The 17,636-nt window shown below is 46.9% G+C and overlaps 1 protein-coding gene across 1 annotated transcript in view; it reads left to right on the plus strand.

Annotated features, from left to right (window-relative positions):
- LOC149361130 (nose resistant to fluoxetine protein 6-like) overlaps nucleotides 1–16,886 on the plus strand; it is a 66,819-nt gene extending 49,933 nt beyond the window's left edge. The window contains exons 9-15 of the mRNA XM_089572590.1: nucleotides 647–812; nucleotides 2,929–3,011; nucleotides 5,205–5,330; nucleotides 8,185–8,305; nucleotides 14,365–14,554; nucleotides 14,731–14,873; nucleotides 16,578–16,886. Of these exons, the coding sequence (XP_089428716.1) occupies nucleotides 647–812; nucleotides 2,929–3,011; nucleotides 5,205–5,330; nucleotides 8,185–8,305; nucleotides 14,365–14,554; nucleotides 14,731–14,873; nucleotides 16,578–16,796 (1,048 nt within the window). The 3' untranslated portion in view covers nucleotides 16,797–16,886. The remainder of the gene's footprint in view (nucleotides 1–646; nucleotides 813–2,928; nucleotides 3,012–5,204; nucleotides 5,331–8,184; nucleotides 8,306–14,364; nucleotides 14,555–14,730; nucleotides 14,874–16,577) is intronic.
- The last annotated feature ends 750 nt before the right edge of the window (nucleotides 16,887–17,636 follow it).

Here is a 17,636-nt window from a genome sequence, read left to right on the forward strand (position 1 = left end):
TTTTGTCCGCGCTCTATTGATCGCTTCTTTGATTTTAAGGATCCTTAGAGCACTGAACCAGTTATATTTTTTGGGCAATAGAGGTAATAAATCTGTTCATCATGCAAACTGGGCTTAAGGTGACAGCCTCAGCACACTGAATGATAAAGACAGTGGTGAAAAGAACGACCGCAGAGTTAAATTGAGCGAGAAATAAGAAATGCATAGATGAACGTGACATTGATTCAAACTCTGCTGTGCTATGCGGGCAGGCCACATACCGAGATATTTGAATGAGAATCGTAAATATCTTTCTTTGATCATGTCTGTGATCGGTTATTTGCCCAGGTACATTTTTTAAGGCTCCAAATTTTGTCAAGATGGTTGTTTCTTTCTTGTCCCGGTAACATCTCGTTTCTTTCCTGTCCAATCTTCGTTTCGCCCTCAGGCATCTTTTTTTTTCGCTGATTTACTTATGGTGGTGAAACCAATTCGACCGGCTATAAGCTATCAGGACCGGTTGCGTCATCGATGTGAATTTTAGTGAAATAATTGCGCCTCACTTCAGAAATTTCATGTGTAACATAAGGCGAAACTTTAGAAAGCAGTACTCTGTGCCGACAAATCACTGCGTATTTTGTAACCTCCGTGCTCTCCACTTCCGCAGATTGTGTGTTCCCCTGTTCTTCATCCTCATGTGCTTCTACATCCTACCACTGTTCGTCATCGGCCCAGAAACAAAGGCGTTTTTTGCCAAATTTCACGAGGAGATGGTCGATCACTGGGGGCACTTGCTGCTCCAGACGAAGAATTCTTACGACATGGATCCAGAGGTAAGCTTCCCACGTGACACTGTAGTATCTGTTATTAGGCCTGGGAAATCCCACCGCTGCCACCACTATTAGGCCTGGGGCATCCCACCGCTGCCACCACTGTTGGCCTCCGAGCCATGAAACGGTCGAGGCGACGGTGAGTGAAAGGAAGTTTACGTACAATATGTACACTCGCCGTCAAAAGTAAATGGAAGGCGACTTTGTAAAAAAAAATCAATTTCTTCTAATCTAAAGGATAATGGTCCATGCTTGTTGGTGCACAGTGCAGTTCGCAAAATCACAATTGGGCTGCACATATGTATTCAAGGATGCATGAATTGGGGGCCAATGATTAAATTTTTTTGTGAATATTGCCTTACATTTACTTTTGACGGCACCTGTGCAAGGGCTTTTACATGGTAGATACAAGGGCCAAGAGCACCACGGGCTAGCACAAAAAAGAAGGCGGCCCCGGCGGCGAGCGTAGCTCCGGCGTGATGGCTCTTCTGTTGCCCGTCTGCTGCGCGGGCTCGGCGCGGCTCCGGTTTTATAGCCGCCGGTGCCCGTTGCGGCAGCCAGCCGTTCAAATCCTCAAATCAGGTCACGGCACTGGCCACCGTTCAAATTAGACGAATGGTCGAGAGGGAGCTCGGCCGTTAAAGGCTTGCGGACTGGAAAGGGCGGCCGGCGAAGCGTCGTAGGAGTTCGAACCGACGGTGAGGAGGGGGAGGAGGAAGGGTCCGCGCCTGCGAGGCGGGATGATTCACGCTGCAAGCCGCGACATTTCCGATGAGAGCGGGGGCTTGCTTTGCGCGACGGCGGGCGCGCGGCGCTGGTTTCCAGAGGCCTGCGGAATGTGGGCAAAAGCACAACACTGTTTACATGAGTGTGCTACTGGTATACACTGCCAAGTTTTTTTTCTGTGCACTTATGCTTCCTTTAGTATCATTTGAAGAACATATTTAACGCATGACGGATCTAAAGCGGCCTTGTTACCAAAACGAAAAAGTACTCGTGAGATGGAGCCATAATCGTAAAATTTAACTGCCTCTGACCCTTCTGCAGATGGCAACACTGTGGTGTTGTTGTTGTTTGCTCCTCCGATTGCTTGGTGGAGTAATACAACACTCTAATAATAAACTGCGACAAATCTCCAACAAAAATTTTAATTGAAAACCCGACGTTGAGAAGCAGCCTCGGCTCTTTCTTCAGAAGTGATTGTGGGCGGTAGCTAGCCTCTTTAACTTTATTATAAGCTGTCAGACCCAACTAGACAGGCAAATCTGCCAACAAGTTTTTTTTTCAATATGACAGTCTGAGCGCCATAACTTCTTGTTGCCGACTACTGTATTCTTGACGCCTATCTGCGTACAGTGGGCTTTCCAGTGCCCTTTTTTTTCTTATTATAGTTCACACATGATCGATGGTCTACGACACTACGGGGGATGGGCGTTATATTCGGCGATTTTAGAATAATACCTACAAACTGTTCATAAAAAAATAAAATTAAGTAAAGTTTACTCTTTAATTTAATTAAAGCGACTTCGATTTCAAAAGGAATATAACATGGTTCAACTGACCATTTTAAAAGCACAAATTCGCCAATAAGAGGAAAAATTCAGCAAAACAAACAAAACGGGTCCCGTAACATCATTTGTTTTACTCCATGTTTCTTCCTTTCGGCTAGTGTGTGTTTTTAAAACGGTGTAATGTTCTCGCCAGACGAGCTTTCGGCGAAATTTGGACTATGGTTCAATTGAATGGTCTGTCCTTTTCTTGTATTTGGTTGCCGATACCCATCCCTTCGTAACGACGTACTGACGCACAGAGCGAAGTCGGCATTTGACGCGCAAAATGATACGATTATCCAAAATAGCCCCTTGTACTCGCCATTGCTGTTTCTTTAATTAAACGTTTAAAATAAGCTAAACAACAAAAATGTTCGAAAAACTTCCTCGCATGAAGCTTGTGCGTCAGGCTGTCGAGCTGCTGTATAAAAGCTTGAAACACAAGCTGGTTGTTTAAAGTCCCCGTAATTGTCCAAGTAATTGCTGCGTTTTATCTCGAGTTCAAGGCACACATTCGAGTGCACCAGTGGTGACGTGCTGTCAAATTTCTTTTTTTTCGCCAATTACAGATCCTTCTTGCCCACCTTTGGTTCCTGTCTGCGAATTTCCAGCTCTTCATTGTAGCATTTCCAATTTTGCTGCTACTGAAAAGGTGATCCATTCCGGAAAAGTGGTAACAGAGTGGCACCGAGAATATTTTTAGACTTTCGCTCAGAAAATCTGAGGATAAACGTTGCGAGAGCCGCTCGACACAGTCCATCGTCTCCAATATTTAGGGGCAGCAGACGGCAATGCAAGGAAACAACGACACATGCACAAAAAAAAAATATCGGTGAAGGAAGGGTCTCAAGGCAGCTACAGCAGTGGAACCAGTTTCAAACGTGATTTGCAGCCAAATTTCGGTTGTCTTGTCATCAATTGCTTGGAGCCTATTCAATGCACATGACAACTTGTTTCAATAGTTAGTGTGCCATATACAGTACAGGTTTCAAAATAACGCAGTATAGTTGATGCGTGTTAGTATGTGTGACGTAATGCAGTCATGCACACGCGCCTAGCCGTACAGAAGCCGCCCCCATTTCTGTTTTCTAACCGCTTGCCTATATAACCGCTCGCCGTCTTGAATAAAGCGTCATTCATGCGCCATGCCTCGTCGTGTCTACAGTATGAAGGCCTGCACAGTGATTTAGTTGGGAGGCATTTTTTATAATTTCAATTTTTTATGTATCAAGCAGCTTTCAATGGCAAGGGTAAAAAGTTTTAACAGTGAAATACTCGTCAAAAAGCTGCTGGGCGGGAGATTCCCTGGTTACATATTTGTCGAAAAAGTTTTTTCTCAATCAGATAAATCTTATCGCTACTTGTTTCACGCTAAATCTGGCAATGATTTAAGTGCGGTAAGGGCATGGATTTATACAGCAGGAGTTTTACTTAACTAACAAGTGATGCTTATACGATTTTATAATGCCAGTTATGGAAGAAACCCAGTTACACTACGTTTACATGGTCCTTCAAGCACAACTGACTCGTAAAATGTGCAACCAGCATACGAATGCGTCCCGCAACGTGAATCCCTTCTGAGTCGCAGTGCAGATTTGGTGCAGCGATGGGGGCTGCATTTTTAAGAGCTTGCTATTTAGGCAGATTATTTTCATGTGATGCGAAAATGACTAGATCTACAAATAGATTAAAGGCACACTTGCCAAATCGGTTACGTCAACAACACTGTTTGTTGACAACAACAGAATTACGTTGTTTGCATCAAATAAATTATTAGAACTTGCGCACGCAGTAACAATCTCTTTAACATAAGGGCAAAAATTTAGGGTGCCAAGAATGCTTGCTTGCAGAACGCCAGCTGTAGTTCGTCTGGTTGATTAGTTATGGAGTTTACGTTAACATACGGCAAGCGGGTTTTCGGGGTAAGATGCCAGGATTGAGAGTGCTGTGCCAGAAACCCGTAGCTAGCAAGTATAAAGAAAAGCCGCCTATCATTAACATGGGCGCACATCTGCCACCTTAAGCTAGATCCCCGCCACAGAGTTTCACGATAGCGAAACCCGGATCGCGCTATGCTAAAGCTAGAGACCTTTGGCATGGCCCCTACCACTAGCCCTCTCTGTCGCCGCATACCGCGCGCCATCAGTGTGCATGCACAGATCGCCTTTAGCGTGCCAGATGGCATCAGGGGCCGCATTATGCTAAATGTCCACTGCCTAGTGGGGCTGCCGGCGGCAGCGCTGCTACCAGCAAGAAGCTGCTGTTTATATCTCTGGTAAACATCGCGAATAAATCTTTTATCCACAGAGATTTTTACAGGCACCTTAGAGCATTAAGCTTTATTTTTAAAACTGTCCTGCATTTCAGTTTATTTCAAGCTCATTAAGGAAAGCGTGACGGGGCGTCATTGTCGCTCTGCATTTGCAGGTTTGAAGGCGCCGAATGCCACGAGAACGCGATATTAACATGACGAAAAATTTCATTTTAAATTCCTGGCGGTGGTTTCTCAGCCTGACAGTCGGGTATAAATATAACTGGGCAGTGTGGTTTCCAACAAAGAATGTATGGTCGGTTAGTATCACTACTTCCTCTTTGAAGGAGTTGAGTCAGTCGGAAACATAGCAGCATTTGGCAGGGTTGCGTCGCCTATCAATAGCCCTATTATGGCCGAAAGGCAGCATGTGATAGAAAAGCACACGTTATTAATTAGTAGTAACAAGAGTGAAGGTGCTCTTGAAACGCAAATGAAATGAGCGCGTTACTGTGATTTCCTTTTCGCTGATGCCGCAAAGAGACTTCCGGATCTTTCACGCACATTAAGAAAACACGCATTACTACTGCTCAGCCGGAAAGCCATGGCCTTGGGAGTATTCCTCCTGCTGGCTCTGCTGAGCTACGCCGTCGCTGCGGAGACACTAACCAGGAATGCTGACATTCAACCATTCCTCATCATTCCTGCGACCACACCAGAGTGAGTGTCTGCCTACCTGTCCCTACCTGCCTGCCTGCCTGCCAGCCTTTGCTCTGCTTTTGTATACATTTGCCTGCCTTTGCCGGTCTACTTGGGCCTGCCTGGACCAACCTGGTTGCATGCAAATATAATGGTCGCAGGGGTCCACATGTTCTATCTAGCAGTGGCGCTGCCTCTTATAACGTGAACCAGAAAAGTACCGTCCAAGCTTCCTGGAACGTTGTTCGGCATTTTTGTCGACACAGTAATATTACAATGTGCCGGCACCCGATGCAAGAAGAAAGGGCGGATCAAAAAGAACACAGCTTGAGATCTTCTAACCGATAGCAGTCCACCAAGCTGGTTCCACATGCAACATTCGTATCATCTTTCCCTTCAGGCATGCCAGGTCCTGATTCTTCATCTTTTCGTTCACCAACTGCTTCTTTTGCCCTTTCCCCACTAGTCAGCTAGAGCTTTCGCGAGAAAGTCAGCGAATTGCGCAGGTAGCCAGCTGATAGAGCTGAAGTTACATTACATTATACATTATAATATTATACCTGTCAACAAACTATTTGACTACAGATTTGCATGTTTTTACAAAACAGTGGTAAAAAAGGGTAATTCATTTATTTCTCAGATTGTGCCAATGACATATCGCCAATCATCGTACGACATCCGATTGCTATGTAAGTTTGTACTACCAAAATGCAGAACTAACAATGGATTCTGTATGTTAAGGTATATTGTGCCAAAGTTCCTGAATACCTCATTCAGTGACCAAGTGAATATTTTGTCTTTGTCTGCCATCCGGAAAAGCTTTATTCAGCAATCTGTGCTACAGTGATGCGAAGCGTCTGGGTGTACTATGCCACTCTGTGTAATAACCTCACTGTCTTTTATTATAATTATTACTGCCAATTGCTAGATATCTTTTTCGTACAATACATTGTTCTTCATAAGCGCACTTGTATCCACTTTTCAACCGTGTTTTTTTTTCTCTTTTTGCCTCGTGCCAACTGCTGACTTGTAAGGATGGTGAGGCCCGTCAAGCGGTGTATCATTCACTGCTTTTTTCTCACCATCCCCAGTTTGCGTGTACAAACTGAAATAAAGATTTGATTGATTGATTGATTGATTGATTTGATTGAAGTCATTGTCGTTGTCTGCGATGAGTAATGGAGAAAAATGCGCAGGATAAATATTTGTTGCACAACATAGCCCAACTTCGGCTCAAAGACCAAATGATAGACTTTTTACTTCTCGATCGAAGCTTTGATGACACACCTCTTTAATGACTGTATAGTGACTTGCCCTTTGCATATTATGATTGGGCTACTGGCGTGTTAAATATTAACGATTCCTCACTCGCATCTGAGCTTGGGTGAGTCAATTAGCGCTCTCACGTAAGAGAAGCTGCGTAATCCTGGCCGCTGTACTGCAAAAGAAAAGCTCACCATGCCTGAGGTGACAGAGCTGTATTACGAAACACCACAGAAACTCTCCGAAGCCAGAATGAAACTACTAAACTCAGCAACAACTTCATCGCGAAGGCGCGGAACCTACACAGCCGAAAGGCGCACCCTCTTTCTACTCACCGAAATATAGTCCCCACTTGCACTTAATACTTTTCAATTAAATTATTTCATATAGTCAAAATTTGTTATTGGACGAATATCTCCAACATATCTCCCAGCCTTCAACGTTAAAACTCGATGGAAAACAGCTTTCTTTATTAGAACAAATTTGCTAGTCAGGACCTACCATTCTGCTCAGCCTGCCTAGATCATCGATCATGCTTTGCAGCTAATCTCGTGAGTGATTTAGCGAGGCAATGTGATCAGCGAATCGCAAATTACTTAGGTATTCTACCTTAACTCTTATCGCCAACTGTTCCCAATCCAGTCCTGAGAACGCCTCCTCTAAGCAGGCGGTGAAGAGCATTGGAGAGATCATGTCATCCTGCCTGTTGGATTTCGTTATTGAAATTTTGTTGCTGAATTTAGAAGTACTATGGCAGGCGTGCAGTCGTTATAGATATATCCCAGTATTTTCACATAAGGCTCTTCTGCACTCTTATTCCACAATGCCTGCATACCCACGAAGAATAAGAAGGAGGGGGGGGGGATATGGCAGGCTCTCTCAAATCATGATTGGTAGTTTACAAAAACCCTGAGAAGAAAAGTATGTAAAAGCTGTTTCTTACTGGCACTCACCTACAGGGCAGAAACGTGGAGGCTAAAGACAAGGATTAAGCTTAAGTTACGAACAATGCAGCGAGCTATGGAAATAGAAATGACAGGTGTAGCGTTAAGAGACAGCAAGCGGGTAGAATGGGTGAGGGAACAAACGCGGGTTAATGACATCCTAATAGAAATGAAGAGGAAGAAACGGGCTTGGGCAGGGCATATTATGCAAAGGCAAGATAGCCGCTGGTCCTTAAAGGTAACGCAGTGGATTCTAAGCGAAGGCAACCGTAGCAGTGGGCGACAGTAAGTGAGGTGGGCGGTTAAGATTAAGAAGTTTACGGTGATATGATGGCTGCAGCCAGTGCAGGACTGGGTTAATTAGAGAGACATAGGAGAATCCTTTGCCCTGCAGTGGGCGCAGTCAGGATGATGACGATGATTATGCTAGACAGGTCCAGTTACAAGACGCTTCGATAGGTGGCGCCAGCTGCTGCTGCAACGGAATGAAGTCGCTGCTTGTTGAGCAACATGCGAGGGTGCCAAGCGCACCGCCCGAATAATTTGGCGCAGTGACACCTATGCTCCGTCCCTTTATCCTTCCCTCTACTGCCAAGAAAAGCTGTCGTTGAGTATGATTTTGGTTTCACATATATATATTGGCCTGTGGCTTTGCTTTTTTTTTGCAGGCGAATGATAAAGACTTTTAATGAGTACTACCAGCGGCCCTTCATTCATGGCATGAGCTACTTCGGCGGATGCATCACGTGCCTCCTCACGGACAACTTCAGGAAGATCAAGTTGACCAAGGTGGGCTTCCATTCCGCAAAGAGGCCGAGCTTTAGTACTTTATGCACGCGGTAAGCGACTACACTGAGGCACAAACAGTAACCAGATGGGGCGGTTCTTGATTTAGTGATGTGTCTCATTCGTTCTTGCCAGTGAAACTAGCATTTTTAAATTGTTATGAATTTTTAGATGGCCTCTTCTTCCTGTTAACCCGCCCTCTTAATGAGAACCTGAAAAAGCTAGAACATTTTGGAGCGCAGCTCTTATGCGCCCGTTACTGCGTTTCGCGGCATCGCCGTTGTCCGTTGTCCATTGTAACCAGCAGTGGACACCATTTAAGCTGCGAAAGCAATGGAGCTGGAGCCTGGAAAGGAGAAAGTAAAAACGCAATCTCCTCCCCTCCTTAGCAACCAGCGCAGCTGTGCATAGCAACCATGACGTCACACAGTAGCGGCAGAACGAGCGTGCGCGCGTCGGCGGTGGCAGCTACACCGCCGCTACTTCGCCAGGCGTCTCGTTGCAGTCGAGTGAGTGAGACGCATGCCTCCGAAGGGGCCCCGTGATTCCGCGCCAAGCGGTTCGGGGAAGCGGCAGTGGGTTGACCACAAGGGTTTCGCCAAGCACACTTTAGAATTTCCAAAGTGTCTTCGGTATTTTTTTGAGTAAAGGAAATGCGCAGTATGTGTCTCCTACAGCTGAAAAACCAATAGAGCGGGGGCTTGAAAAGCGGAGGGTAAAATTTGTAAATAGGTTTTTGAGGAAACGAAATTCGCAGTATCCTTCTCACACATCTCGGTGGACACCTGAGCCAGAGGTACGCGCACAACTGCCCTCTTGGAACAGTGGACCCGTCAATCGTGCTTAAAGCTACGTGGCCATAGTGACAAATGCGCGCTGCATGCTTTGGCATTGACAACGTTGTGCCAGAAATGGTGCCACCTGCCAGGGTGGCGGGGCGGGAGGGGACTTTAAGGTAGATATAGAGATAAGCTGGAATTTCTTAGCACTTCTTACTTCTTACCTGGGCGCCTTTTTCGCAGCGTTGCGCTGTAAGAAAATATTCTATCCCGCTACTTCGGCCCTTATCGTGCGCTGCGCCAAGACACGGCCGTCGCCTATGAAATCGCTCCTGCGTTCCTCAACAGCACTTCCCGTCCCTCCCTGCCCGATATTAAGGCGAAAGCCTTTAATGCCTCATGGTTGTCGACAGAAGCTTGTCAGCAGAAGTGTCACGCTTTTTCTAGTCATACCCGAAAGAAAATCTTTGTGCATGATGGAATTGGAACCATCTTCCTTCCGTTCCGCAGCCGAGCGTGCTGATGGCTATGCTACTTCCTGCCAACGCATATGTATTTCTTCTTGTCTAGGAGGCTGGAGAGTGTTTGCAGAAAGGCGTCGAATCAGACGGATGCCTGCCAAACGCCCTCCAATTTCCCCAGCATTTTAGATTCATAGAGAATTGGGTACATAATTAACATCTTAACCACACATCAGTGACACAAGCAGCAACACCGCGCTAAAGGCTTTCGCCTCACCGCACTTTACGTCAACAAGTGCCCCCCTCAATTTTTAATTTTCGGAAACATTTCATGCCTGATGAGTGGCGTCACTGGAAGCTGTGGACGGAAGTTGTAAACAGACGCTGTGGACAGAGCGTGCCCACACAAACTGTACAAAAGTGATGAAAACGGTGGTGTAGTTGTGAATTGAATCCGTACCTCCGGCGTGCGTGATGGGAACGCTTCCACTCCGCCACGACCGTTCAACGTTTGCAGTAAAAGTTGAATAAAGGTAAGACTCGTGAACGCACATATGTCCCGGAAACCTATCTTCGAGATATGGATTTAGGCGCACATGAGTAATTATGAGCTGCCAAATTACAGATGTACGATTCTTATAAATTTCTTCTGTTCTTGGAGTGCAGTAGTGGCGCCATGGAGGAAGGAAAAAGAGAGGAGAGGCCCTTTCCACACAACACCATGGGAGAAAAATGTGGAGGAAATCACGTGGTTTTTTTCGCGATCGGGAGGCCATCTTGTCCGGGCAGCTTAGCAACGGCGTCGTAGTTGCTGCTTGCAAGCCGGGCGGTAGCAGACGACCGCGGCGTAGCAGTTGCGGTGCGGCGTACTTTTCTCAACTGCTCGAGTTTGTTTTTGATCGGGCTCGCAAGCTTGCGTTGGCGCCGTTCACTCATATCTCAGGCGGAATTCGCTGCAAAGCTCTCGTTGTTGCGTGCATTCATTTCAGCGTGCTCGACCACGATCGCACGGGCATTTCGTCAACTGCGTCACTGCTCGGAGCCGTCGGGAGACCGCCGCTGCTTACTGAGGAGCACTCGCGCTGTTCGTTTACCAGTGATTCAATACGCCGGGCGCTAGAGAGGTCGTCGGCGTATTGCGCGGACGTTTCGCGTCCTGTGCGTGCAGTGTGCGTGTGCCATTCGCGCTCCCGTTTCCATCGGCAGTGAAACCTCGTTGCTATTAGGCGTGCTCTTGCAACGCTCTAGTGACCGTTACTGGTGTTAGTGTAACTATTTTCGTTTTTCGCGATTGCGCTTGTGTGAGCAGCGGGGGCCATGACATCGGTGGAGGGCGATATTTTAAAGGAAGCCGCTGCGCTCGCTTTGCATGCTTGCACGCCCCTGTTATACGCCGCCGGTAAAAATGAAAAGAAAGAGACCCTGCGCTTAAACAATACCTTAGAGATTTTTTTTCTTTAATAAAGGCGAAGGGTTAGTTTTGTTCACTGCAATATCTACATAAAGATACGAATGCACACAGGATGCCGAGAACTTCATTTGTAAAAAACATTTATTTTCTCACAAAAAACAACTCGCACGAAAAAACGTGGCTATTTACAATATCTTCACATCATATACAACAACATAAAAGCTTCTGCTCTATAACAAAGTCATCAACTGCAAACAAATGACATTTGTCAAAACTTCAACCCCATACGCAAACCTGCGCTCGGCTGCAGATCCTTTAAAAAAAAAGCACTTTTTATTTTCGCGATACCTTCATTTGAGGAGAATGCAAAGGATTAAAAAGTAAAGTGACGTAAACAGGTCTGTTAATAATGGGGTGAACTGTGCCTAGAATTAAAAGGAGTGCCATACGCCGTGCGACGGTGAAGAATAAATGGGCACTCTTATTTTCGTTTCCACATTTCGTTTCCACATTTATTTTCGTTTCCAATAAATAAATAAAACATGTGCCCCCCTCGAACAAAATTTCTGGCTACACCACTGCTCGTGTGGAATTCGCGCGGCTAGGGGCCCGCGTTTCTCGCGTGTGCTTAGTTGTCCTTCGCCCACCGCAGTAATTGAAAGCGACGGTCACTTCCCGTGCTTACAAGAGTTGAGGAACAGGGAGGAGATTTTCGATACCGCACGAATGCCCTTCCCGGGCATCGGTGGCCGTCGTGTGGTTTCGCGCGACGAGGGGCCCACGTTTCTCGCGTGTCCTTCACCTCACCCGGTGAAGGCTACTTTCGAGCGCTGAGCTAAACAAGCAAGTATACTAGTTTCATCGAATGCAGCCTTCAACTTCAGAGTCCCAGGGATGGGCGTTGCCAAAGGGGGGCCACCGCAAGATGGGCCACCGCAGTAATTGAAAGCGAAGGTCACTTCCCGCGCTTGCAAGAGCTGAGATAAGTATTTTTCTCGGCTGCTACTAATTGTGACCAGGGCCGAGCAGTTGGAGACGGCGCGGAGACGACGCAGTACGAAGCAGTAACTGAAAGTAGCCGCCTGTCTCACACGGGTATTTCCGCTTTATTAACTTTTCCGCTGACGAACACCGGCATAGGGCGCCCTAAACCGGCCGGTAAGCAGCCAAGCGCCACCAGCGCGGGGATCTGTGCCCCTGCGGTAGCACGCTCCTTCGTTGGCTTTGAAACGCGCGCGCAGTAGTCGAGGGCGGGACTTATGCGATGACGTCAGCCCGGACAAGATGGCGCCGAGCTGGTTTCCGGCTTCACAAAATGTCACGTGACGGCCTCTCCTCTCTTTTTTCTTCCTCCATGAGTGGCGCTATCATGTGGCGCCCACTGAAACCCTCTTTTCGCAATGTACGGCGCTGGTCCAGCAGATGGCGCACGCGTAGGCGTGATGATGGAGGCTGCAGGAAAATAAGTCGTTTAGCTTTACTGCAGCTAAGGACACTTAAGTGCATCCCTGGAATTTTTCGTCCACGTCTCGCGCCCCAAGCCATATCACCTGCTCTGCCCTGACTGTCTAAGCACTGCGACAGTGCTTCTGCACCCGGAGGGCGTGATACGAGCCCATCGAACGGCAATGACGTGGACGAAGTTGTGGACGTATGGCGCCTGCTCGCTGGCCGAATCCATCGCGGCGGCCTGTGTCTTGCGTTGTGGGGTTCTACGTACTGCTACCATCACACGTGTTCATCCTTGATAAAAACATTCAATTTGTTGTTAAAGCTTTTCCTGCTACATAAAAAAAAATGTTAACCGCAAGACGTAAATAAAGGATAACACTTTAGATGCATCTGACTTGGTTGATCTAGTCTAACAATAGAACGCTGAATTTGTTTATTCCTGTCTGTAATTGGCGAGATACAGGGTGATGCGGACCGTGAGCCATTTTTACAAACTGGTGTTTTCTTAAGTTCCATCCTAATATAGAGGTTCCACCATTTTACATTTTTTCAGGACAGCTTAGCGCTGAAACGCGTTTATTTACATTTACTTGAATTGTCTTCGTGTAATTCTTACGCAGCTGCCGTAAGCTGTGCTTTCAACCACGGTACAGCATACAAATACCAGAAAAGCTGGTATTTTCACACACAACTAAGCGGAACGTATTGAACAGGTATTCTGGGATGTCAGCGCATCATCGCAGCGAGTGCCGGAACCTAGGCGCTGCGGTCGCTATCATCTGATGTCGGCAGCGATGACGGGACATGAAAAAAATACGCGTCGCTATGCCAGCACGCATAATTGTGGCGCGCATAAATTATTTCTCCTACTGCAGCTATCACATGTCGATGGATGGATGGATGGATAGGAGCGCCCCCTTTGAAACGGGGTGGTGGCAATTGCCACCATGCTCAGCTTTTCTTTATTTATTATTTTTTTTTTGTTTACTGTGTTGGCAATTCTCATTAAGATTCTCTATCACCTTTGCCTACGGTTTCCTACAATTCTAACCTTATGCCACATCTCTGCTTTTCAGCCACCAATCCTCCAATCGCTGTTTGCTGACTTCCACTGCAGATTTATTTACATGACCATTGTTATATTTAAACCCTAGGGCCTCAGAAAGAGTGACTGTGCCTGCATCGACATCCGGATGGATACCATCACATTTGATTATGAGGTGTTCAATTGTTTCCACAGATCTACCACACACTGCACATGTGTCATCTTCTTCGTTAAATTTCTTTTTGTAGCTGCGCGTTCTAAGACACCCTGATCTAGCTTCAAAAAGTAGTGCACTGCCTCTTGAGTTATCATAGAAAAATTCTTTCCTGATCTGCCTTTTCCAGAATCGATATAATTCTACACTATGTTTCTTTTCCATTGAATTCATCCAATTTTTAACTTCAGCGTTTTTAACCTGTCGTTTAATGCTCATTCTTTCTCCGTCCTCATGACAGGCATACTTACTGGTCCTTACTTACTGGTCCTTACTTACTTACGGCATACTTACTGGTCCTTACCCGCCGTCTGCGCCGGCGGTGACAGGGACGCGCATTAATAAAAGTGTGTTTGCTCAAAAATAAATGTTTGTAGGAAACAAACACAGCTGAGCACGCTATAGCGACTTGTTCTTGATGAAGCACAGATTACACCATTTCCGGCGTTGAACGCACTGGGGGCCTTTGAGTCTTATTTGCGCAGTTTTGGTATGTTCCGTTGCAATCGTAATGTTCTGTGTTAATTAGATGAAGGCTTCTGCAAGTGGACACGCTCAACCCTGCGATGAACGCAAGCCAATTAAGCGCTCTAGAGTTCTGCAGTGAATATTAGGACTGGTTGAAAATTGCGAGGTTGCTGCGTGACTTTCACCTGTGCCTGTTATTATTCGACATTTCCACTGTTTTTTTTTTCGCCAGGTTGTACAGATAGTGTGCTGGAGCACGGCTACAAGTGGATTATTCTGCGCCATTTTCATGAGGTTCGCCTGGTACACAAATCCTAACCCAACATCGGAGGCCGGAAAACCCCTGGCAGCCTTTATCAACAGCTTTCTTTGGACGGCCTGCCTTGCCTGGGTCACGTTGGCCTGTTCCACTGGACGGGGAGGTGAGGCTGCTCGATTCTCGGCGCATTCAAAATTGGGCGGTAAAAGCCTGCAAATCTTAATGTTTACGAAAGGTTGAGAATGTGATCAGGCCTCCAGATTCCAGTTATTCGTTTGCTTTTACTACCGTCTTTTTCACCCTTTTCAATCAAATCCTGCCTCTGATTCTTTTTTGCAGGCGCTTTCGGCAGGCTCCTCTCCTGCGGCGTTTTCGTGCCGTTTAGCAAGCTGACGTTTGGCCTATACATCATCCACCTGCCATTCATCGAGCTCATGATGTCTGCATCCAGAGAGCGCGTATTCTGTTCCTACTTCAACCAGGTATATTCTGCAGGTTTCGATTGTGCTCAAGAAAGGGCGATAACCTGTTAAACGATGGTGCAATGCTCTGCTCTTGAAACGTGCAGTTGCCGGCTGCAACTGTCCCTGACCCGGCACCATAGTCATATTACAATTTTGGGCCTGCAGATTTTGCACATCGGACAACATGCACAGCAGGAGAAGGATTCTCAGGCAGCAGGTGGTCTACCACGCAGGAATAACTCCCATTTATAAGGGGATACTACCTAGGACAGCCTTGGAAGGGACGAGCGCACCCCCAGTCACTGTTCCATCTAGAGCCCACCTGCTATTTAATAATATCCCGGCTCAGAGGCGTCGAGGCGAACCAGACTGCAAAGAGGCAAAGGGTTATGGCGTGCGCCGATTAGAGCGGTAGAGGGGCAAGCGTGATCTGCTAGGCTGTTACGGTTTGTGCGAAAATCCTTCCACTCATCGGCACCACGTAGAGGAACGCCGAGCTATTACGCCCCCTTTTTTTCACCCGGCAGCGCGATGAAGTGCGAATTCTTGCCCTGAAAGGAAGAAAAGACATGCAGTTGCGATAAATAGCGAACGCAATCCAAGGAAACATATCCGGTTATTACAAAACAAAAGTAATGAAATCACTATGCTGGGGCACATCTTTTGTGCCATGTCACTGTGCCCAAGGAACTACAGGTGGTCCAAATTATTCAGCAGTCCTTTACTACGGCATGGGTCACTGAGCGCCGTTAACTCGCTTAAATTTTAAAAGTTAACAATGCACTGTGCAAGCACTATGCTGTGCAACTAGAGGCACGCAGCGAAAGCACGCTTAAACGCTTTGTTTTTTTTACCCCCCCCCCTTTCCCTTTGCCCATCCTTGATTCCGCCACCGCGGTGGCTCAGTGCTTATGGCGCTCGGCTGCTGACCCAAAGGAAGCGGGTTGCATCCCGGCCGCGGCGGCAGAAATTCAATGGACGCGAAACTTTGGAAGCTCGTGTGCTATGCGATGTTAGTGCACGTTAAACCCCAGCTGGTCGAAAATTATGGAGCCCTGCACTACGGCCTCCCTCATAGCCTGGGTCGCTTTGGGACGATAAACTCACTTAAACCTTTCTTGATTGCTTCATGTATGGTATACGATGCAGGTGTTCACCCACGTTAACACTGCTTCCGCGACTTTTCTCTTAACAACTATAACCCGTATACAGCCTAGCCCATGGCAATGAAGCTGGCAACAAGAGCGAGGCGTGAATTGCGCGGACGGCGTGGTCACCCGTACCATTTTGCCGTACCATTCACCTGATCATGGCATCGAGTTCCGCGTCCTTCGGGAGAGCTATGCGTGATTGCGGCCAGGAATGTTGTAAGCAGCTCATGCTTTAAAACCAAGTCTGGAGGAGCTTCAGTGCCGGCACTTTAACAACGTAAAAACAAGCGCTCTCGGCAGAGTGCGCGCGAACACAGGCGAGGTGGCGCTGAACGACGCACGTATGCTGGCAGCTAGAGCCAGAAACACACTGGAAACAGAGCACCCTACGCGTTAATGAATTGGGGAGGGGTTAGTGTGCACCAAGGAGAACAGCCGAACAGTAGCCCGTTTCTATGGGCCCTTCCAGACATAAAATCTCACTCTTGTTTTGCATGTGCAGTCCGATGAACTGTAGATAACAGTCATTCTGCCATCTTATTTGTCGCCCGCTCTCTGCATTGCTTTTCAGATTTCCCTGTTTTTCTCGGTGTTCGTTTGGAGCTCACTGCTTTCATACTTTTCATACGTGGCTTGCGAGGGACCGACCGGTGCGCTCGACAAGCTGGCCTTTGGAAGGCTCCAGCGCAGCGGAAGTGAGCACAAACAGGAGGACCAGCATACCTTCCAGGACGGAGCGGAGGCTGAATTCCATAAGAAGTCTGAAAAAATTGCATTTTCGCGCTTCTAACGAGAAATGGAACGTACCATTGTTTAACACTCTGTTCGGCGACCTCGGAACTCCATGGTCTTGCTGGGGGACTGTCGCTGGGCACCGCCTATTAAGTTATTATTTTTATCAACCAGTTCATTGCAGTGGATCTACCCGCGTTCAGGGAAGCTGGTGCCGTCCTGCTTTTTTATCGGACAACGGTTGCAAGGTGGACACTCACCTACCTCTGTGGTCACCAGATCACCCTGGCGGCGAGAAATTTCAGAGAAAATTAATTGTATTGATTTTGTTGGGTGAAATAAACCGCGGCCAACAGGTCGTCTTGAACGTTATTTCTTAGTTCGGTATGGTCAGATTTGTTTTGTTGCGTAAATCTTGTTGCTGTAAGGCCTCACTACAGCTATTAACAGTTGCTGTTATGAATGACATGGTTTGGTGACTAAGACCGATGCGTTCCTTTTGGGAATTCGTGTACGCAAAATTGTTCATGAAGGAATCGAACGGACTCGATTTTATACTTTTGGAGAATCGCCTTGTTAGTTGCCGCTCGTATCTCGAAAAATTAGGGGACACAGAGAGACATTAAATGTGCATGAGTCGATAGATTACCGTGTTAAAATAGCAAAGCGGCTACTTTCATATAAACCAGACTTCTTGCACGTCAAAAAGGAGGGAAAAATACAATGCAGTTACTAATCCCCACTGCATATCTTAACCTCCACATTGTGAGGAACCCAATGCAGTTATTCAGGCGCGGATCCTTGAGGCTAAGCTGCACTGCCAACCGCTTTTTTAACGGTGGAAGTGGAGTCCTTTACCGTCCTGACGCCACGGGTTTCAGTAAAGTGACGGGGAAAA

The sequence above is a fragment of the Amblyomma mixtum genome, chromosome 2 (assembly GCF_055824585.1).
Source record: "Amblyomma mixtum isolate Tamu chromosome 2, ASM5582458v1, whole genome shotgun sequence".
Taxonomy (NCBI): Eukaryota; Metazoa; Arthropoda; class Arachnida; order Ixodida; family Ixodidae; genus Amblyomma; species Amblyomma mixtum.